Consider the following 22,515-nt stretch of genomic DNA (forward strand, 5'->3'; position numbering starts at 1 on the left):
AGGGTGGGCACGTGCACGTGGTGATGGTGGGCGCGCTTGACACAGCTCAGCTCGTTTCCCTGGCTCTGTCTGCCTTTGTGTCGTGCATGTGGAGGAGGACACACTTCAGAGGTATTGCGGCTTTAGTTCAGACCACGGCGGTGAGTGTTGCAGAAAATCAAGTCACGTCAAGTTTTTGGTTTCCCAGTGCATGTGGAATTAAAGTTTACACCAAGATGCAGTCTGTTGAGTGTGCAAAAGCAGTGTGTCTGAAAAACAATAGACAAATTACTTTATTGCTGGGCTTCCCTGGTGGTCCAGTGATTTAGAATATGGCTTGCAATGCAAGGGATGATCCCTGGTTCGATCCCTGGTCTGGGAATACACCACATGCGATGCAGCAAGCAAGCAGCAGGTTGCCACTACTTTAAGCCTCAAGTCTGGAGTCTGTGCTCTGCAGCAGGAGGAGGCGCTGCAGTGGGAAGCTTGCACGCTGCAGCGGAGAGCAGCCCCTGCTTGTCGCAAGTAGAGAAAGCTGTGCAGCACCAAAGACCCAGTGCAGCCAAAAAGAAAATAAGTATTTTAAAAATACTTTATTGCTAAAAAATGTTAATCACCACCCCTGCCTTCAGCAAGTCTTGAGTCATCGGCATTTCAGAACCATGGTGATTATGATTCCTTAAAAGAGCGGGAAGAGAAACAAAGTGTAGCTGATATTTCAGCAAAACTGGATTGAGACAGTGACTTAAAAAAATGAAAGGCTAAAACTAGATAAAGTTCATTTATGTTGTTATTATAATGGAGTGTGTTTGTGACATCTTTTTCTCATCTACCACAGACAGCCTCATAACTGTCCTGAGATGCTAGCCAGGTGATCCTTGCTGGTATAGGGGTGCAGCGAGGACCCCCGTGGGACAGCCAGGACCCCCGGTGCCTGGGGTGCCCAGCATGCAGTGTGCTCTTCCTAATTGCCAGCTGGTGCTAATAATAAGACTGCTTGAGAGAAAAGAATTGTGTTTGTGTGTGATACAACTTTGTCACAACATCTCTGAAAGACCCTCTAAGATCTGACAAATAAGGGATGACGCAGGCTCAGTCTTGTAAACATGTCAGTAGTCCATGTTGAAAACATTAAAGATGTTCTTTAAAATGTTCTCATATTTTTGGAAAAAATGTAAATGTGACCTCTAAGGAAATGAGGACAGAGAGGAGTGAGGAGGCCCCCTTCCCCGGGATCACTGTTCCCCTGGAGTAAATCACTGATTTTGGGGGTGAGCCTGCCGGCAGGCTTCTACCAAAACTGCTTTCTGGTCCCTCTGTCCTTCCCTTCTGTCTGTCAGGGGTTCTCAGCCTGGCTGAGGAGCTCCTAGTCGAGCGGAGGAGATAGATCTGCAGGGAAGCATCTCGGTGCGATTCTGTAATTTCTCATAGACGTGAGGGAGAAAGCTGGGGTAAAGAAGAGGGGAAACCAGTTTCGCTTTTCTGCTTGGTGCTGAAATTACATTGGACCAAAACAAATAGATTTTAATCACGAATAAAGCTGATACAAATATTTGTGTACAGGTTCTGTGTTCAGATGAACAAGTGATGTGAAATGTCTGCTAATTCACTTCTCAGAGAGAGTGAGGGTTATGGACTGAGAACACCCAGCAGCGTCACTAGGGAAGCGCTGTGCGGCCGATGCCTTACATTGCCCCCTTGTTGAAGCTCAGGGCTCTGACGCGGCGGCTTTTCATGCTCACAGCCTGCCTGTTTTTCTCCCCAGGGTTTTGCAGGTTAATTCCTCACCCACGCTCCCCAGGCACCTGGACGATATATTTTGAAGGCGCAGATTACGAGAGTCACCTTTTGCGGGAGAACACAGAACTGGCAAGTATCATGAGGTGGCAGGTGGACCAGAAAAGGAAACTTGATTCCTTTCGATTTGAAAATACTTGGCTGTGTCTGTGAAGTTTCATCTATAAACAAATGTTGCTTTTAAGAATATGCTTGTTTGGGTACTTCCCTGGTCACTCAGTAGCTGAGACTCTGAGCTCCCAAAGCGGGGCACAGGTTCAGTCCTGGTCAGGGAGTTCAGATCCCAGAGCCCACACAGAGAGGCCAGATGGGAACAATGATGCCTGTTGATACCCGCAGTTAAACTTCACATGTATTTTTAAAATACATTACTATGGTAATCTTACGGAGAAGGCAATGGCACCCCCACTCCAGTACTCTTGCCTGGAAAATCCCATGGATGGAGCCTGGTAGGCTGCAGTTCATGGGGTCGCTAAGAGTCGGACACGACTGAGCGACTTCACTTTCACTTTTCACTTTCATGCATTGGAGAAGGAAATGGCAACACCCTCCAGTGTTCTTGCCTGGAGAATCCCAGGGATGGGGGAGCTTGGTGGGCTGCCGTCTATGGGGTCGCACAGAGTCGGACACGACTGAAGTGACTTAGCATGGTAATCTTAATGGGTTTTATTAGAAAAATTTTTCTGTGATAAAAGTATTTTCTATTTTCTAGTCAATTCTAACTTGTCTTAGTGAAAATGTTAGTTGCTCAGTCGTGTCTGACTCTCTGTGACCCCATGGACTCCAGCCACCCAGGCTCCTGTCCACAGAACTCTCCAGGCAAGAATACTGGAGTGGGTAGCCATTCTGTTCTCCAGGACGTCTTCCCAGCCCATGGATTGAGCCCACGTCCCCTGCTCAGCAGGCTGATTCTTTACGATCTGAGCCACCAAAGACGCCCCTACCCTATCTTAGCTATGTACCAAATCATTTACTAATATTTTGTATCTTAGTGAAAGACTGACCAGTCCCATTAGTGTTTACTGGCTCATAGATTTTAGGGGAAACCCTGCCTTGCTTCCTGCAGAGAGTTTTAAACTAGAAAAGGAGCTTCACCATGTCTTAGAAAGGGATGCCAGACCAGAGTTGTCTTTTCCTACGTACACTGCACGTCAGTCCAGAGAACACAGACGAGTCAAGTCTTTCCTTTGGGAATGTCCTTGTTCCATTTCATTCACCTTAAGTGTAACTGACTCCTAAGCCATGCGAGGCTTCGGAGGAGCCCAGCAGGTGTGGCTGCCTGTCTGGCAGGTAATGGTGGAGGGGGCCAGTGTGTTCCGTGCGGGGGGCGTGGTGGCCGTTCGGCCCCCTGGGCCAAGGTTGGGGCCTCTCGGCTGTGAAGAACGACCACGAGTCTTCTGGAGCTTTAGAAGCGTCCTGTGGTGACCTCCTGAATTATCCATCGATCACTCAGAACCACACACCTGGTTCTCACCTAGTTTCTAAGAAGACAGATCATGTGAGGAGGCAATACTTAAACGTAAGGCAACGGTGGACGTGTGTTTTGTTTATTAAATCCAAAGTAGTTGTTTTTGCTCAGGAGAAAAACTGAGCGGTTTTGTTTTGCATTCGAGCATCTCCAAACTTGGCTTAGCTGGTGCTTGCTGTTACACCAAGTAGATCACATTTGACTGTCGGCACGGTGACTGTGCCACGCATGCCCTTTATTAGCTGTTGTTGAGCTAATAGCAATTTCTGGTTTCCAGATTTTATAGAAAAGCAAGCACCTTAGATGGAATCACTGATTTTTTTTTTCCCATCTTTCTAGTTTATTTATGGATCCCTCAGTCGATTTTAGGTCCTGATGCTTTGTAGAAGCTTTGTTACCTGATCTTATTTATTTCCCTTAAAATATTCTCATACAGACTTTGGTTCCAAATAAACAAGCTGTGTGTATAATCACCACTTTTTGGCAGCGTGCCTTCATACTTACGTATATAATTAACTAAATTCCTAGTGTGTGGGCCTGGTGATATTCTTCTTTTGTTAACTTGTTCACGTGAGGCAGGACATACGTAGAACGTGTGACTTCCGTGGATGGCTTCCCTTTCTCATTGTGGATCTGTTGGGAACTGGCCTTATTGGACACATACTTCATCCCTTCCGGTCGACCCCCCACCACAGGCCTCACATAGGCACACTGAGCTTTGGGCCCGCTGCCTGAAGGCTGAGGCAGTGTATTTTTGCTGTTGAATTTTCACAAGATAGGTTTGTGGTGGCTCAGACGGTAAAGAGTCTGCCTGCAGTGTGGGAAACCCGGGTTCGATCCCAGGTTTGGGAAGATCCCCACAGAAGGAAATGGCAACCCACTCCAGTACTCTTGCCTGGAAAACCCCATGGACGGAGGAGCCTGGTGGGCTGCAGTCCATGGGGTCGCGAAGAGTCGGATACGACTGAGCGACTTCCCTTCCACTTTTCACTTTCATGCATTGGAGAAGGAAGTGGCAACCCACTCCAGTGTTCTTGCCTGGAGAATCCCAGGGACGGGGGAGCTGGTGGGCTGCCGTCCATGGGGTCGCACAGAGTCGGACACGACTGAAGTGACTTAGCAGCAGCAGCAGCAGAGCGACTTCACTTTTCACAAGATAGATGCAAGAGCATCTTGGTTATGTTATAACTGTCCTCCCTTGGGTAGTATAGAGTAAGTTTAAATTTCCTTAAAAAATGTCCAGTAATTTTGTTTTAAAAGATAATTAAGTAAAATTGTAATGTTGTCTTTAAGACCAAGTTTTTCTTACGCGGTAGTGATGCCAGGGTTGTTTTGTTTTGTAAATGAAGGTGTTTAAACAGCATGTAAATATTTAGCGTTTGTGGTGATTCTCTTGATGGCTCTGGAGTCAAGAAAGAATATGGTATTTACTTTACCAGGTTACCCCGTCAAGGCTTGATTTTTACTGCTTCTGTTTCCTCTTTGGTTTCAGCCCTCCGTAAACTTCTCTCTTCACCCCTAGGCGCAGCCTCTGCGTAAAGAACCTGAAATCATCACTGTGACCCTCAAAAAGCAGAACGGAATGGGCCTTAGCATTGTCGCTGCAAAGGTAGGACGGGGTTGGGGCCCGGGCTGCCGTCCTCTATCCTTTAAGCCTGAGTCAGCGGCGGGTCCAGTTTGACGTCTAGGGGCCAGGCGTGGGAATGAAGTGCTGTGCGCGTGGCGTTCTCGGGGTACCAGCTCCAGAGCCCGTGTGTGGAGGGGCCGCTGGGCCCCTGTCCCCCAGCAGGCTCGGGCTGCAGGGGGCCACTGGGCACCCGTCCAGACGCGTGGTGTGCTGGGAGCTACAGCGAGGGAGCAGTGCCCCAGTCGTGTTGGGGGGAGCAGAGGGGGAGAGGGGGCTTCTTCCCTTTTAAAGACACTCGGTTCGTGGGTAGGAGCTTGCCCCGCAGAGAGACAAGGGTTTGAAACAGCAAGGGGACAGGTGGGAGCCGCGATCTCAGGGCAGGGCGTGTGGGAGGACTAACGTGCCAGGCCTGGAGCCGGGGGCCGGGGCGCGGCAGCAGGCGTGCTCCAGGGCACGGCGGCCCGTCCAGGCAGTCCCAGGCCCCATCCAGGGCCGCCTGGCCCAGTCCACCGGCTGGGACTTGAGCCAACCCCTTCCATACAGGTCCATGCCGGAGTGGGTGGGGCGGGCGGGAGCAGGCAGCTGGCCTGGGGGTGTTTTCCTGTTTGCTTGTGTTGGATATGAGCGTGTGGAACCCAGAGGGCAGGAGGCAGAGATACAGACTTGTGTTGGCTTACAGGTGCTGTAAAGGAAGTAACTCAAAGACTGTGCCCTGGTAACTGGGCAGCGTGCCGTTCTCAGGCATGAAGGCATATGTTAGAGTCTGTTCATCTGTGGGCTTGACTGCTTGACTGAATCTGCTTTTCTCCAGCTCAGTTGTGGTTTCTCCAGGACTTGCAGGGAAAACAGGTTGTGTGCTTACACATGTTGCGAAGCGGTGCCCTGCTGGTGCCCTGCGTGGATCTGTGCCGATGGCCACATCCTCCACCGGGGCTCAGGCCCGCCCTGCCCCACCCCACCCCCCGCTGGGCAGCCGTGGAGCCCTGGGCGTGGCCGCAGCTCAAGCCCCCGGAGAAGGCTGGGGGCCTTAGAGCTGGTCCCCGAGGTCACACGGTCCCGTCGGCCTGTGTTGGATTCACCCCGTAGCCCTGACTGGAGTCTGGGGGCCTTGTTTTTCCCTGTGAGCTGTCTGGGCCTTTGTGACAGTATTTGGCTCTGTCCTCTGCCTTCCCAGTCAGCCTGTGGCTTCAGGACCATGCGCCTGGAGCGCCCTGATGTCAGCCTGCCAGCGCCCCTCCCGGCTGCGGCCGCTTTATGGAATCCAGATGCCGTGGCTCATCCGTGCTGTCCACGGTGGAAGCCTGCCGGGGGGCTGGGGGGGTCAGGGTGCTGCCTCTCGTTCAGCTGAGGGCCGGCATGGCGCTTCCTGTTTAGTTTGGATTTTTAAAATAGACACTGTTTCCTCCTTTTTATTTTTCTAACTCTCTTTAAAGTTTAATAAAGTACAAAGTAAGCGAGAATCTGAGCTGCCTGGTTACATAAGAGCCTGAGGTTGCCTGGGCGCTGGTTGGAGTTGCTCAATGCCCGCGGTGGCCAGTCTTCAGAGACCAGCTGTGTGTTGGCCGTCGCCACTGCGGGGACCGGGCAGTGGTGTTCCGCCTGAGAGTCCCTGTGCCCGAGAGAGATGTGGTTCTCCGTTGTCGGGAGAGCAGAGCCTGTGGTGAGTCTCCTCGGGGCCCAGGTGGCCGCTGTCCTCCCCGCGAGCTGCTGCAGCCTGTTGGTGACGCCCCGGCTCGGGGAGCTCGTGCTCACACCCCGGGGTGCTGCTGCTCTGCAGCTCCATGCCGCGGCTCCTCAGGGCTCGGGAAATAAGAGGCTGCTCCGTACTCTATGCAAGAAAAGGACGGACTGTGGTGGTGGACGCTGTTGGAAACAGTGGTCGCGACTGTAGGACTGCTGAGCACAGACACGAGAGTGTCCACAAGGCAGGACGTGGGCTGTCCGGTGGTGGTCACTGAGCGGGTCTGTTCTGAGAGCGTGAAAGTGACAGTTCAAAGGGCACTTACTAGGAGGTTTTACTGCTTTACTTAGAAATGAATGGCTAATTGAATCTTGGTTGTGGTCTGTGTATAGTATTAAGTTTTAAAATCTTTAGTTAGCTTAAAAAAGTTGCTGTGCCTTAGAAAGGAGAGGGTGAAAGCAGTGTGCACGGATGCGTCGCCTCCTCACCACTGGACCGGTGCGTGTGAGCCACGCTCAGTGCGCGAAGCTCCCGGGCCTTCACGTGCATCCTCGCCGGGAGCCGGCGGGAGCGACCACGTCAGGACCGGGAGGCGCTCGGCTCCTTCCCCGGAAGCGCAGGGGGTTGTGTGGCGTCCCCACACGGCTGTGCTGCAGATCTGGACAGTTTGTTTCTGTTCTCACAGTAAAGTGTGTGAAGAACAACGTTCTTCGCTCTCCGTTTGCAGTCATGGCTTCAGTGCACGTTTCTTGGGTTGTCTGACACGCTGACTCAGTTGCAGTACTGAAACAGTGTCACTGGGACAGGAATGCTAGTTCCCTGAAGCAGAACCTCCTTTTCCCTGGTGGTTCCCGTAGAAAAAGATGGTGTGCGGCGTCCGGGTGCAGGGCCGTGGTGGGGGGCCGCCTAGGGACGGTCCAGAGAGCCCAGCCCCACCTGGCGCCCTCAGCCCTGCCTGGGGTCCAGGCTCCCCGCACCAGCACACCTGCCTGGGCGTCTGTGTGCAGAGGCCTGCGGGGCACCATCATCACCTCTGTCTCTGAGCCCCAGACGCTCTGAGACCCTCGGGAGGCTGCACCTTCACTCTGGAGACCCCTCCTTGCACCCTCATCTGCCTGCACCCTTCAGGACCCTACGGCCCCCTGCAGCCCATCTGGGGCCCCGGCATCAGAGGCTGTGTGGTTTGCTTCCTTTATCTCATGGAGAATGGGAAGATAGATAACACGCTGTGTCCTCTGTACTGAACGTAAACAGGAAACTGCACAGCCCTGACCTTCCAGGCAAAGGGGCGCTCACCTCTCGGGGCTGTTCAGGTGGCCAGGGTGGGAAGTGTCCCCGATTGTCTCAGAAGTAAGGTCACTCCTAGCAGAGAGCGCGAGCGCGGCAGTGTTGTTGAACCTCTAGTCTGAACCTCAGGTGTTCATGAATCAGAACTCTTGTCTGACCAGAGGCAGCGGCTCCAGACCCCGAGGAGGAGGCGGCGGAGCATTGTCCTGACGGCCTGGCCTGATGAGTTTTAAACACGCCCGGCTCTTAGGTCATCCTGCCTGTTTCCACGCCTGGGAACAATAGGCTGGATTCATGCTCTTTGGCTGGCAGCTCTGTCTTCCTTCTGCTGCTGCTTTTTTTTCCATTTTGGATTGTGTTGTAATGATGTTTTCATGCTGTTAGTCACATCACACTCCCACGCTCGGTCGGAAATTGCAGCTGGAATGTTGGGAGCGTGGGCCCCTCTGACGGAGCCTCTGAGCGGGAGGTGAGCAGCGCACCTGCGCTTCAGTCTTTCCCAAGGTGCCTGAGAGGGTAGAGGGGCGGCCTCCTGCAGACTCGCGGCCGTTCCCTTGGAGTGCAGGGCAGCTGCCCGAGAGGTGCGTGTGTCGTCCATGCTGGGGGGCGCGCGTGGCTCTGCCGGTGTCCGGGCGCCCCTGCCAGCCCCGCCGTCCCCGCGTACCTGCCCCGGGTAAACTCAGGTGAGGTGCCGCCCTCCCCTCCCCCTCCTCGGGCCTCCTCCTCTCCCTCCTAAGGGAAAGGAAAGCAGCTCCCAGATGCGCTTTAGGGTGAAATCCTGGGCTCACACAGGCGTGCCCCTCATGCTTCACCGTGGCTGCCTGCTCAGGTCCGAGGTCTGGCCCCGGCCGCCCCCTGTGCCCCGGCTGGTGCGTGTGGCCCCTGGGCGCTCCGTCCGAAACCACGTTACACGGCGTGGAGGCTGGACAGCAGCTGCAGGGCTGCGCTGCCGTGTTACCCTCAGTAGCGCCTCTGGGAGGGAAGACTTGATTTTGGTTTTTTAAAATGTACTTTTAGTATTTAAGTGGAATTAAATTACAAAATGGTATCCAGTGGAATTTGTCATTCCTGATACATGTGGAATATATCACCGCTTTTCAGAAGGTAGTTTTAAAAAGGAATTTGATTTGTCACATGGAGAGTGGATAATTCTGAACAATGTTGCTTTTCATTTTGATTTCATAAATAACAAATAGACCCATAGATAAGAATACAAATAGACCAAAAATACAGTAATATTTTTTCAAATGCCAGCTTAGATATCTTTAGGCAAGTAGTTACTAAAATCTTTTACACTATGCATTTAGTTGTTATACTGTGGTTACTCTTCTCATGGTTGGAAATCAAGGTGTATAATGTTAGCATATATGTTGTGTTATGGGAAGATTTTGTTTTTACACAATTATCTGCATAATTACAGATTTATTGTTAGTATCTGTGGTTACTGATGACATAGGTTTACTATGAAAAGCTTAGTTTGGGGGCAACATCGTCCTGTAACTCAGGCCATGTAGGTAAATCAAAATTTTCTACTAACTGCATTAAAAAGTAAGGGAAACTGAAACCCGCTGTGTCTCCTTCAATGCAGTTGTGACTTCAGTGTCCTCACTGTATGTTGCTGGTGAGACACTGTAGACTCTTCCTGCTCAGTCTCTGGGGTTGGGAGAACTTTGCTCTGGACTCCAAGTTTCAGTTGGGACGCCCCCGCCCCAGCACCGCACCCCGGCCTCCCTGGCTGCCAGCACCAGCGCGGACACAGCTTCACCAGCATCAGGATCTTGTGGTCCTCCACTGGCTGTGGGTCGGTGCCTAGGTAGTTCATCTTTATGTTCTTTTAATGACAGGTGCAATGCCTTGATTTAGCAGCAAGAAGGTTAATTTCTGGGCCCTATTTTTATGTGTTAATTTAAAAAGTAGGGTTGCCAGCAAATGAATTTTAATCATGTGTATATGTAAATAGAAGAGGAACTTAGTGGAATTTGTTCAGTACTTTTTAAGTTCAGTCTTACTGGACTAGTGTGTACATTATTATATAGAAATAGGACATGAGTGGTTTAATATTTCTGAAAGTAATTTTGTTTTGTTGAATTTTTTTATCGCAGTCTGCAATGTTTTTATTCAGATGAAATGGGGCTGGTGGCAAGAGAGCTCCGTAGTGTTGAGGAGCGCCTGTGTCTTGGTTTCTTCCAAGAGCTGACCTGCTCCCAGTTCAGACGGCGGTGGGCAGGGGCCAGGCAGAGCTCACCAACTCTGTCCCCTGAGTCCCGGGGTCGGTCTAGTCCAGCCTGCCCTGGCCAAACTGAGGCGCTGGGTCACCTTAGCCAGGCGCTGGGTCAAAGGTTGTGGTCTTTGGGGTTGAAAGGGTTTAATATGTGTACTGTTGATTTAATATATGTATTTGGGTTGGCTAAACAGTTCATAGTAACTTGCAGAAACACCCATGACTTATCTGTACACTAGTTGCATTCACAAATGTTTATGGTCACTTTAAACTGTGAGCTACACGTGAAACACGCGTAAGACTCAAATCGGCAGACACAGGCAGAGAGCCTGGCCAGAGAGGAGGGCGCCCCCCAGGGACAGTCACTCTGCAGAATCGAGCAGGTGTGCGGGCCTGGCGACACGTTGACAGACGTGAGTCACACGGAGAGTGTACTCCAGGTAAACACTGTGAGGCTGAGGCCACACGTGGAAGGCTCAGATGTCCACCAGAGGTTGGACACCTCTTAAAATATTACCCTACCCCCAGGAGTCTTTTTAAGTAATCATATTTCATGGTGCTTTCTCAGTGACTTTTTATTAAAGTCAATTTTTATGGCCAACCTTAAGTAGACCTTTTAGATGCTGGTGGTCTTTTGAATTGAGGTCCTTTTTTTCCTCAGATGTAAATCTTTTGTCACAATGACACATACTTATAAATTGAACTTATTTGGAATTAAAAGGAATGACCGTCACTTCGAGTTTAGATAAATTCCCATCATGTAAGAAAGCAGTGTTTCTCACCGCTTGGGCGCTGTCCCTTGAGGACGGCACACGGTGTCACGGCCAGCGATGCCCAGGGCTCTCACTTCTGCACCAGGAGCTTGAGGTGCCATCAGCGTTGTGTCGTCAGCTCACCGATAGTGCGTTATCAGCCGCCCCGTAACCTGCTGGTGTGTTCATTCAGGGAGCGTTAGATCGACCACGTTGTCCTGGCCTGACGACAGGGCTTTGGGAGCTCCCCTGGAAGGAGCGGGGGAGGGCCCCCTGTACCGACTTCAGGAACAAGGGAGGCGCCCTGGGAACTGAGTGAGCCAGGGCGGCGGCGTGCCTGGGCAGGTGGGGTGAGTGGGTGGGCAGGTGAGCCCAGGAGGCAGATGATCAAAGGATTTGGGCTGACCTGTTGCATCAGAAGGTCATTGTATGTGGCAGGAACATGGCTGAGGGGTGGAATGGGGCACGTGGCGGTGTGGTGGGCCTGCACTTGACGTGGGTGCCCCATGCAGGAGGCTTCTACTTGCTTACAGGCAGCTGGCCACCTCTCGGGGTAGGAGGCTGCCTGCAGGAAGAATTTCTTAAGGCAGCTTGGATAGAGGAGCCAGCGGGTCAGTCTTAGGAGAATGTCTGGGTCTTGCCAGGATTGTTCTGAAATTTACAATGTAAACTAATGCTTGTTTACAGATGTGACTTCAGTCAGATTTTTCATAAGGCTGTCAGATATCTGTATTACGGGATCTGTTGTTGGCATATTTAAACTTAGATTTATTAAATTGTATATTGCATGTGACTTGTGGTAAATTATCTACTTAAAGACACGATAGGGTTCAGGCTGTGTCACTACTGGCCGCGGTCCGTGCCGAGTCCGCGGCGTGGAAGCGTGTGTGTTGTTCTAGAGTGGCGTGTGATGGCTGGTCTGAGTGGAGCGGCGGGAGCAGGACATGGGCGTGGAGTGTGGCCTTGGGAGCGGGGCGCCGCGACGCGCAGACGCCTCACGGATGGACATGCAGCAAACGTACGCTCGCCAGGCCTCAGTTTGTTAGTGGACAGGACCGGATTCCTGCTGTCTGCTGTGTCATTCCATTTTGTGACATTAGAAAGATTAAAGTTTTCTTATTACAGCTGACCTAAATAAATGAAAATTCTCCTTTGTTAATAATACTTTTATAAAGTATACCAGAAATGGGGAAGGAAGTCTTGTTGTGATTCTTTTAAAATATTCATTCATATTAAAGTATCCATACGTATTGAAAGCATGTATTTGATATTTCTTTTACGGCAGCCTTACTAAAAATACTATGTTGCTGGTATTACTGCTAGACCTTTCTTTTGTCATAGATGGTGGTAATTGATTATCTCATTAAAAGTGCAACTTTTATTGTTTAAATTACAAGGACAGTATTGCACTCCCCAAGAGTAGTGCTTGTGGAAATGCAGTCTGTTCATTCACACTGAAAACTGGGAATCTGAAGTTTAGAAATGTTGCTTTTCTATGAGTCGGATGGAGAACAGAAGAAAAAAGTAATTATGCATTAAAAGCCTTAAAAAAAAAATCTGGTTTAGTTATAAGGGCATAGTGGCAGGAAAAGAGAGATTTTCGGGGACCCATCAGAAACAGTGTCTGACGGGCACAGAGAAAACTGCCTGAGCGTGAGCTGCGTCGGACGCGGGGTGCTGTCTGTCTGCATGTCTAAGGAGGTGGGGCGATGCAGGAGTTCTGTGACTGTTGTGGGATGAGCTGAATTAGGTAACGAATCATGGATTACACAGAAGCACAGAACAGTGTGGAAGAAGCCGTATGATCAGGTTGTGTGGGAGGCGGGCCCAAGGGGCTGCCCTGGAGGTGGTTCCCCTCAGCCATCTGACCCTGAGCCCAGCCCAGGTTCAGGGAAGACCATGCTGGTGTCATTGAAGGTGGTTGGAAGCTGTGTTTGTTGACTCTCGGGCTAAGAGATGGGCTAAACTTCAGAAAGTTACCTTTATTGAGTGATTCATTCATCGTGTGCTCAGTTGTGTCTAACTCTTCCTGGCCCCATAGACTGTGGCCCCACAGAACCCCTCCAGGCTCCTCTGTCCATGGGACTCTCCAGGCAGGAACACTGGAGCGGGTTGCCAGTCCCTCCTCAGGGGATCTTCCTGACCCAGGGATCAAACTCGGGTCTTCTGCATCGGCAGATAGATTCTTAACCACTGCACCACCTGGGAAACCCATTGAGTGATTATACAAACACGTATCTAAACGTGTGTGTGTGTGTGTGTGTGTGAAACCTCAACTGTACCCCCAAAGTGCAAGTTTTCCCAGGTACCCCAGTAACTGCGCGTGTGGCCCAGCCCGGAGCACAGGTGGGGGCACTGTGTCATGTGCAAGGACCACTGCATCCTCCGGGGGGCACTCGTGTGTCTGGACCAGACAGGAGATGAGTGACAAGGTCAGGGCAGGCGTACAGACTGACAGAGACAGGTCTTGAGGGGAAGAGTCGGGAAAGCCGGGCGGGACCCGGGGGCTGCGTGCAGCGTTTATGGAGTCCGTTCATGGGTGTGTAGGCACGCGGGTCTGGGATGGAGTTGCAAACCTGGCTCTCGGGGGGCAGGGGGTGCTGTCAGCCTCACAGCAGGGTCTCTGCTCAGTCCTCCCTGACCAGGAGCCGCCAGTCGGTCCTGGACCCGTTCTGTTGACCAGAGAGGAAAGGGAGTGTGTTCAGGTGGAGATTATGGAGTTCCAGGGCGTTGTAGGAAAATGTGTCCAATAAGTCATTTATCAAACTGTCTTTATAACTTTCTGTGATACCTTATATTGTTGCTTTTGTGACACCATAGGTTCACAAACCAAGAAATACACTCAGCTGTAGGATATTGACAGAAACATCCAATGACATTTCATACCTAGGCACGCTTCCTCTGGACGGGGGCTTGTAGCTTCAGGACTTCCTTAGCATGACGGCACACGACCCTTAAGTGGAGGCAACACGGAGTATTTTCTCCATAGTTGTCTCTGCTGAAGTCCCTCTCATCGTTTGCAACAGAAAGATTTTTCTTGTTTTAAATTTTAAACTGTGTGTGCAGAAAGAATAGGGCCTCCCGGTGGCTCAGTGGTCAAGAATCTGCCTGCTGTGCAGGAGACCCGGCTTCAATCCCTGGGTCACGAAGATCCCCTGGAGGAGGGCATGGCAGCCCACTCCAGTATTCTTGCCTGGGGAATCCCATGGACAGAGGAGCCTGGCGGGCTACGGTCCATGGGGGTCACAAAGAGCTGGACATGACTGAGTGACCGAGCAACAACAACAGTGGAAGAGTAAGGCTGTGAGGAGGCGGGTGACGCTGGAACACGGACCCCTGGGTGAGCTGCCTGTGTGCTGAAGTGATGATTGCGCGTGTCTCAGCGCAGCTCACCCACTGGGAGAGAGCGCGTCCCTGCCTTCAGGGTGGCGGGTCTGTTGTGGTCCGTCGGCTGACTGGTAACTGACTGAGTTTTCAGGAGTGAAATAAAAGTGAAAGTGAAGTAGCTCAGTCGTGTCCAACTCTGCGACCCCACGGACTGTCCTACCAGGGTTCTCTGTCCATGAGATTTCAGGAGTAATTTTTCTTTATCTGAAAACAAAGTATGTACATTTCCTGTGAGTTTCCTTTTTTTTACCTAAGTGTTCATTCTATTAATACGGTTTTTGCATTTCTAATTTTCATGTAAAAACAAGAGCTGAGAGTTTTATTCCAGTCACCTATATACATACTTTATTCTTTTTCCTGTGTGTTGTGTGTCTCACTGTGTTTTCAGCGTGGGGTTTTTCCTTGTCTTTGTTTAGGGTGCTGGTCAAGACAAACTTGGGATTTACGTCAAGTCCGTTGTGAAAGGAGGCGCTGCGGACGTGGTGGGTATACGGTCGTTACGGTGGAAGCCCCCAGTGTGCTGTGTGCTTGTCGAAAGCCCGAGTCTGAGTGTGCTCACCGCTGGCCTCCTCCTCCCCTTCTCCCCCACTGTCGCCCCCTCCTCACCTGCCCACGCCTTGGGGTGCTCAGGACGGGCGGCTCGCCGCGGGTGACCAGCTGCTCAGCGTGGATGGACGGAGTCTGGTGGGACTCTCTCAAGAAAGGTACTGTTTATTTATTTAAAGATGATAGTGTGCACTTCTGGGGGTAGTTCACATTAAATTTTGGAATTAGAAGACAAAAAACCATGCTGAAAGCTGTGCCCTTCCTCCTTCAGAGGAAAAGACTTAGCAGAGCGTCTGCTTTACTCTGAAAGGCGTCCTTGCCTCCATCGCGTGCTGCGATCTCTGCAGGTCGCCTCGCTGTTCTCAAGACAGCGAGAGGAGCTGTGTGCAGAGTTGTCCTCAGGGGCGAGGCACCTGAGACCCCAGCTCAGACTAGCGGGGTGCAGCCCGCTCTGACCCTGGCCTGCCCTGGGGACGGGGGACCTGCCCACACTCTCACCTGTGACCTCTCTTCCCAGGGCAGCAGAACTGATGACAAGGACAAGCTCCGTCGTGACGCTTGAAGTAGCAAAGCAAGGAGCCATTTACCACGGCCTCGCCACCCTGCTCAACCAGCCTTCCCCTATGATGCAGAGAAGTAAGGGGGCAGAGGGGCCGTCTCTTCCCAGGCTGTGCCTGCCTGCCGCGGGCCGGGCATCCAGCGTGACCTCTTCCAATACTCAGACCCTTCGAAGCAGGCCCTGTTGTGTTCATTGTCCTGATTCTAGAGAAGGGCGTGAGGATGAGCGCCCTCGAGCACGGAGCCTGGGATCGCAAGCTCATGGGTTCCCAGGGCCCAGGCTAGGTGTGGCCAGCCGGCCTTCAGACACGATGTGAATTTATTTGGTTCCCCAAGAGCCCCTCACCTCACCTGCACAGGCCCGGTGACTGCGGGGGACCCCAGTATCCCCCATGCCAGCACAGCACTCAGGGAACTCGGTCTATAGTGAGTGGAGGAATGATTTTTCAGCTCTGACAGGCAGGCACAGGATGTGAGTCTCCAGAGAACAAGCAGAGTTCTCTCCTGAAGGACTGTTTATAAACAGTTAGGTCCAGCTCACATGCTCTGAGACAGGACATGATTGTTACAGGGAGAGTCCACTGTAAGAGGTCAGTTTTTGAATAATAATTTGCTGATAAGAATCATGGTTTTGTAGGTACATCAAAAACCTCAGAAAAAAGTCAATATAAATGTCAGGCTTTTTAAAGAATTCGTTCAGAAACCAGGGGAAAACCGTTCTGACTCCCATTATCTTAGAAATTGCTGTCTACTTTGCATTTCCTTGGCTCACCATAGGTGAGCAGGTCGGTACCCTGGGTAAGCCCAGGGCCTGGCCTCACACTGGCCTCATCCGGGTTGCTCGAGAGCCTGGGCTGCTGTGCGTGGAGATGGGCAAAAGGCACGGCCTTCATATACGGCACCTTTTTCTTTTTTTTTTTCATAGCATAATACTTAACGTATTGGCGTTCTGATTCCCAAGTTTATAGTCATTTAAAAGAAGCAAGCTTGATGATGAGTTAGGAATCACTGAGAGAAAGCGTTGGAGCCAAACGTCAGGGCTGTCAGGTAGCAGGATGGCAGAGTAAAGTGTAAGGAGTGAGTGACCACAGCAGATGAGAGCGGCTCAGGAGGAGGACACCCTGAGGGAGCGAAGAACTGATGCGGGTTTTACAATTGCGGGAGGGGTGTTCGCACTTCAGCGAGGATGTCCCGGTGACGGCGGTCTCCTCACCGAAGCAGGCAAGCTCCGAGAGCGCTCTGCTCCCCCGTGTCACTTTCTCTGAAGCCCCTTCTGGAGAGTCGTTAGATAGACTCTGCTCTCCTTTAAAAATACCTCATTTCTGCTGATGAGAAACCAACTTACTGTGGAATTTTAGATGTTGGTAAATCATGTTGCCTTTAAAACTAAACTAAGATACAATCGATAACAAATGACCACGTCTTGAATGTGTTTTGACTTCAGTTTCAGAGCGCCGTGGGTCAGGTAAACCCCGACCAAAGAGCGAAGGCTTTGAGCTGTACAACAACTCAGCTCAGAACGGGTCCCCGGAGAGCCCGCAGACGCCCTGGGCCGAGTACAGCGAGCCCAAGAAGCTGCCGGGCGATGACCGGCTGATGAAGCACAGGGCGGACCACCGCTCCAGCCCCAACGTCGCAAGTGAGGGAGCCCTGTGGCCCTTCCCAAGGCCTGCCCCACACACATCTGCTCACCACCGGGGTGGGGGGCCACTCCGGGGGCGCTTGGTCAATAAAGAATGTTCTCGCCTGCGTAGATTAGCCAACTGGGGTCTGTTTCTCCTGAGAGACGTTAGAACTAACCTTCTAACAGGCGCTAAAAGCTGGTTTGGGGACCTTGATTCGGGGGGTGCCTGGGCAGGTGCACTGATGCAGCAGAGGGTGGCCGGCCCCCTGCGGGCATGGACAGTCTCTCTGCTGTGAAGGGCTGTTGGCAGGAAGTGGCAGGCATAGGAGGCTGTGGTCTAGGTACCAGGTTCACAAAGCCTGACATGACGTCCCGTCTGGCCCTTTGTCAGACAGTTGGAGATGTCTGCCTGGCCCTGGTCCACACAGGAAACTCGGGGCTCCGGTCCAGTTACTGAAGAGCCCCCCCCCCCACCGCGGGCCTCGGGCTTTTAGGTCTGTGCCCCGCTCCTCACTGGCAGTGAGACTGCCGACACGGGTGCTGCCCGTGAATGGCTCCCGTGCCGTGACGTCAGGGTGGCTTATTTAACACTGAGCTTTCTTTCCTGTCTCCCACCAACAGATCAGCCTCCCAGTCCTGGAGGGAAGAGTGCGTATGCCTCGGGAACAGCAGCCAAGATCACATCTGTCTCCACGGGGAACCTCTGCGCTGAGGTCTGGGCGATGAGCAGGCAGACACGGGCTTCCCCTAGTGCCTGCGTGCTCTGGGAGAACGTCCCAGTGGTTGTGATGGTTTTAATATAATGGGTCAATTAGCTTTAAGTTAGTAACTCAGCACAAAGAAAACGTTTTTTTTATTCTCAGTATAGGACTGAACACTTTACATTTTTAACATTTTTTAAAATACACAGATTATATTTTAACACAGATCCCTGAAGTTAAGTCAGTCAATGGTACGCACTGCTAAACGCTGCTCCCTGCCCTCCGCAGGAGCAGACACCTCCGCCCCGCCCGGAAGCCTACCCCATCCCCACGCAGACGTCCACCAGGGAGTACTTCACCTTCCCGGCCTCCAAGTCCCAGGACCGCGTGGTGCCCCCGCAGAGCCAGTGGCTGGGTTTCGAGGAGAAGCCCCACGTGCTGGCAGACGGAAACCACTCCAGCGCTGCCATCCAGGTGAGAGGTGGGCCCAGGGCATCCCCAGCCCCCAGGAGGCCCACGCGCGGGCAGACGGGCACGACCAGCGTTCTCTGTAGAGCAGCGCTAGGGCTGCTGCCGCCTCTCTGTCCTGGGCTCTGCGGTCACCAGGGAGGGGGCCTGTCCTGATGTGCACTCGGTGTCGCTTAATGAACATCTGCGGTCTGCGGGGTGAGGTTCCTAGGCTGTGGGAGGCAGCCTGAGAGCCGGGACGGCGTCCATGCACATGGCTGTTCCGCGCCTGGGGAAGCAGAGAAGATCCCGGTCCTGCCGGTGGGGCTGAAGCTGCGGGCAGGAAGCCGGTGGCCGGAGGAGGAGCAGGCAGGGCGCTGGGCACCGGTGCCGCCAATCAGCGGCGCTCCGCCCACCAGGGCCGGGCCTCGAGCTATGTACGGGGCACGTGGCAGCTTCTGGCCGACAGGCAGGGTGACCACAGGGAAGGGCTTTCGGGGCCAAACCCAGGGCCTGGGATTTTATGAAGTTAGCAGGTAACTTGGATAACCATCCATGCTTACTGGGAGTGGGCCCCAGCCGCCTCCCCGCCCGTGCGGATGCACCCAGCCCTGCCACCACACCCACCCCCACACACACCCGCGCCCCCGCTCCCGGTTTATGCCCCAGGGAGGTGGCTGTGGCCCCGTCAGGTGGAAGTTGAGCAGGGTGGGGCTGTCGGGGGTGTTTCCGTGTGTGAAAGGTGACTGTCCACCCTGAGAGATTGGCGAAAGAAGTTAAATGTTCGCATGAAAGTAGGCACAGCCTAGGCTTGGTGACAATCACGTGCCCCAGTAATTCGGACGGACTGTCCTCCTGGGATCTCAGCGGTGGGGAGACAGTCCTGCTGGGCCTGGAAGGGGCAGGAGTGTCTGCAGTCCACTCTCACTTAAGGTGCTGGGGGGTGTGGGGCGGAGGCAGTCGCCCCGCTTGTCCTGGGATCGCAGCGGTCGGGAGACTCCAGTTGAGCTGGGTCCGGCCAGGCCTGGAAGGCAGGGAGGGGTGTCTGCCGCCTCGGACTCACGGTGTCAGTCCAGTCGCTCAGTTCAGGCGCGGGCTCCTGCTGCACCCTCTCTGCCCCGGGGGGTGTGGGGCGGCGGTAGCCGCCGCTTGTGCTGGCATGGGAGTGGCGGGATGGCCCCTGCGCGGGCCTCGCTGCGGTTTCTCAGACGCCCGCTTCTCCTGGGAGGAACCTCGGGGAGTCTCTGGCTGCCCGGGGCTGAGGCGTGCGCGCCCCTCTCTCATTCCAGCGTGTGACCCGCTCCCAGGAGGAGCTCCGCGAGGACGCCTACCACCCCGAGCGGCAGCGGGTGGAGGCGGCTGCGGATCGCAGGTCGGACGGCGGCGACGCCTGGCCCACCCAGGGCTCGTCACTGGGTTCCGGGGCGTCCAGCCAGGAGCACCTGGGGCCCCCCTCCAAGGCGGGTACCCCCGCCTCCACGCTCACCAAGAGCGGCCCCGGGCGCTGGAAGACCCCGGCCGCCTCCCCGCCCGTTCGGACCGACCAGGCCCTGCCGCCACCGCCGCCCCCCGGTTCCTACGCCGGGGAGGCGGACGCAGACGCGGACTCGCCCCCGCCTCCCGCCGCCACCGCCGCCGCCCAGGCGCAGGCGGCCGCCGAGCGCAAGAAACGAGAGGAGCAGCAGCGCTGGTACGAGAAGGAAAAGGCGCGCCTGGACGAGGAGCGCGAGCGCCGGCGCCGGGAGCAGGAGCGCCGGCTGGGCCAGCTGCGCGCGCCCGCGCCACCCCCCGCGCCCACCCGCGCGCCCGACACGGTGATCCGCGAGCTGCAGCCGCAGCAGCAGCCGCGCACCATCGAGCGCAGAGACCTGCAGTACATCACGGTCAGCAGGGAGGAGCTGGCCTCCGGAGACAGCCTGTCCCCTGACCCCTGGAAGCGCGATGCGCGCGAGAAGTTGGAGAAGCAGCAGCAGCTGCACATCGTGGACCTGCTGAGCCGCGAGATCCAGGAGCTGCAGGGCAAGGCCGAGCGCTCGGCCGAGGAGAGCGACCGGCTGCGCAAGCTGCTGCTGGAGTGGCAGTTCCAGAAGCGGCTGCAGGAGTCCAAGCAGAAGGACGAGGACGACGAGGAGGAGGAGGACGATGACGTGGACACCGTGCTGCTCATGCAGCGCCTGGAGGCCGAGCGCAGAGCGCGGGTAACGGGCCGGGCGGGCGGGTGGGTGGGCGCCTTGCTGGAGCCGCGTCCCCGGGGACCAGAGCGAGCTGCTCCCAAGACGAGCCGTTCCTGCAGTGCGCGGGGCACTGAACCTTTGCTTCAGCTCTCTCGCCAGCATTGGTGGAGACCAGTTACTTAATAGCCAGTGGTCACCGTGATGGGGGGTGGTGGCTGAAATGGCCAGAGAGTCAGTGTCTCTCTGGCTGGGTGGGCCAGACTCTTAACTGCCCGGCTCCGCTCCTGGAGCAGGAAAGCCTCTGACAGCAGCACCAGGCCGCGTACGCGCGGCCCCTGGTCTCCACCATGCGGGCTCCCTGGGGTCCCGGAGGGCCGGGGTGGGGCTGAGCACAACCGCAGGGTCAAGTGTGTTGTCACCCCCAGAAACAGACTCTCTGGTTGTCACACTGATGAGGGGGTGTTACTAAACCAGCTAGCCTTGTTTCAGTGGTAGTGTAAAGGGACTGAGAACTCAGGACTCCAGAGTTTTTCATTTTATGAAAGTAACTTCTGTTGCCTTGGTATCACATGAAAGAAGAAAGTAAAATCCATATTAGTTTAGGGCAGTATAGACTGTTAAAATGCCAAATCTGATATCCTTTGTCGCCCTCTCAGGAGAGCTGTTGACAGAGAAGCACTTATTGGTGTTGATTTGCAGCAAGTGCTAGTGAGCCTTTTATGTTAACGAGTTTAGTGATGTTCTTTTTTTTTTAGTATAATGCAGTATTTCGAGAAAAGACAGCAAAGGGCATGTCCTCTTTGTCTTTGGATTTTGTTTCTAATTCCCCCTCTGATGCCATCTGTACTGGAGACCGGAACCAGTGGCTATGCTGTCAGACCCTCAAATCTTTCCAGCTCAGGATGAAATTCAGCCCTAGACCCTTGGCAGAGAGCGCCCTGAGTGGGCAATGTGGGCCCTTAAGGCCTGGGACATCACCGCATACATTTCTAGTTAGATACATGTTAGCAGACAGACATGCATATGACTTAGTCCAAAACTCAGCTGGAATCTCTTGAGAAACTTGTTTCATAAACAAAGATCTAAATGTTAACTATTACACTGTATTATTAGGTAAGTCATCAGGAGTACACCTCCTCAAGAAAGACTGTTTCCTTTGACAGAGCAGCTGTTTAATGAGTAATTACTTGGCGCATAAGACTCCTTTGAGCTGTCCCCACCTTCTGCCCAGCGCCCTGGCCCTGTCCGTAGGTGGTGAGCTGTGTGCCCGTCACAGCTGCCACGCCTACTGCACCCAGTCCTAGGGGACGCGCTGCAGGCGGGCCCGGCGTGGCTGCTGTGGCCGTGGCCCTGGGCTCTGCCCCACGTGAGGAAAGAAGGCTTACTCTGAGCCTAAAGCTGAGGTTCATGGTAAACAAGTGGGCATGATTAAATTTATTGCTTAGTGAAAAGTTAGAAACCACATTGTAATAGTTCTACACTCATTCTTTGCTCTGAAGACTAAATTTTTATTGAAGGTCTATCAGTTTTTCCAAGTGATTAAAACGCTGACTATTTCAAAGCCTTTTAGTATGAATCATGCTATTTAGAAAGTTCTTTATGATAATTTAGTTAAGAATTCATGCTATTTAGAAAGTTCTTTATGATAATTTAGTTAAGAATATTTGTTTACCATTAATTTTGTTGGGATTAAGATCTTGGTCTCCACGTGAGAGCCAAGGGGAAGTCTACTTTTTCAGTTTCTGTGTGTCTTGCTAATGAAGCTCAAGTATTTAACACCATGTGGGCACTTTTCTGTTTCTGGGCACTAGAAGTCAGTCTAGTCTTGACTTCTCTCCTGGGCTGTCCTCAAGCACGGATGAAGCATGAGAACCGCAGGCGTGCTGATGGCGGATCCAGGTCCTAACGGAGCCTGTTTTTCACACTTCATCTTTCTTTTTTTTCCTTCTCTGTTACCTGCAGCAGACTGCTATGCCAGCAATCTCTGTTCTAGATTTGGTATGTTCCTGTTTCTTTCCCTTGGGTACCTTTTTCCTGTCTGATTTCCTCTTTTCCTTTAGTGGTGGTGGTTTTATGTTTTCAGTAGATCTGGTCCTAGGGGTGTCCTAGATCAGGACCCGTATGTAGTTCCCTGACTCTGGAAGCATGCCTTTCAATGTGTTTAGATGTAGTTATCCTTTGCTCTTCTCTGTTAATTTTAAGTGTTACTTCCTGTTTGTTTTTGGTTTTGACCTTTACTCAGCTTTAGTCCTAAAGTTCATACTGT

General features: G+C 53.1%; 1 protein-coding gene across 8 annotated transcripts in view; it reads left to right on the top strand.

The window, feature by feature from the left end:
- The window catches only part of AFDN (afadin, adherens junction formation factor), a 114,286-nt gene that overhangs the window by 80,136 nt on the left and 11,635 nt on the right, over nt 1-22,515 (top strand). For 5 of the 8 annotated variants that reach the window (XM_055536200.1, XM_055536193.1, XM_055536195.1 and 2 more), the window contains exons 21-30: nt 1,745-1,848; nt 4,767-4,853; nt 14,616-14,681; nt 14,830-14,903; nt 15,263-15,381; nt 16,748-16,942; nt 17,549-17,640; nt 17,917-18,102; nt 19,365-20,273; nt 22,212-22,247. In XM_055536200.1, the coding sequence (XP_055392175.1) occupies nt 1,745-1,848; nt 4,767-4,853; nt 14,616-14,681; nt 14,830-14,903; nt 15,263-15,381; nt 16,748-16,942; nt 17,549-17,640; nt 17,917-18,102; nt 19,365-20,273; nt 22,212-22,247 (1,868 nt within the window). The remainder of the gene's footprint in view (nt 1-1,744; nt 1,849-4,766; nt 4,854-14,615; nt 14,682-14,829; nt 14,904-15,262; nt 15,382-16,747; nt 16,943-17,548; nt 17,641-17,916; nt 18,103-19,364; nt 20,274-22,211; nt 22,248-22,515) is intronic. The other 3 variants (XM_055536197.1, XM_055536199.1, XM_055536198.1) reach the window with 1 other exon arrangement.

Source organism: Bubalus kerabau, chromosome 9, assembly GCF_029407905.1.
Source record: "Bubalus kerabau isolate K-KA32 ecotype Philippines breed swamp buffalo chromosome 9, PCC_UOA_SB_1v2, whole genome shotgun sequence".
Lineage (NCBI taxonomy): Eukaryota > Metazoa > Chordata > Mammalia > Artiodactyla > Bovidae > Bubalus > Bubalus kerabau.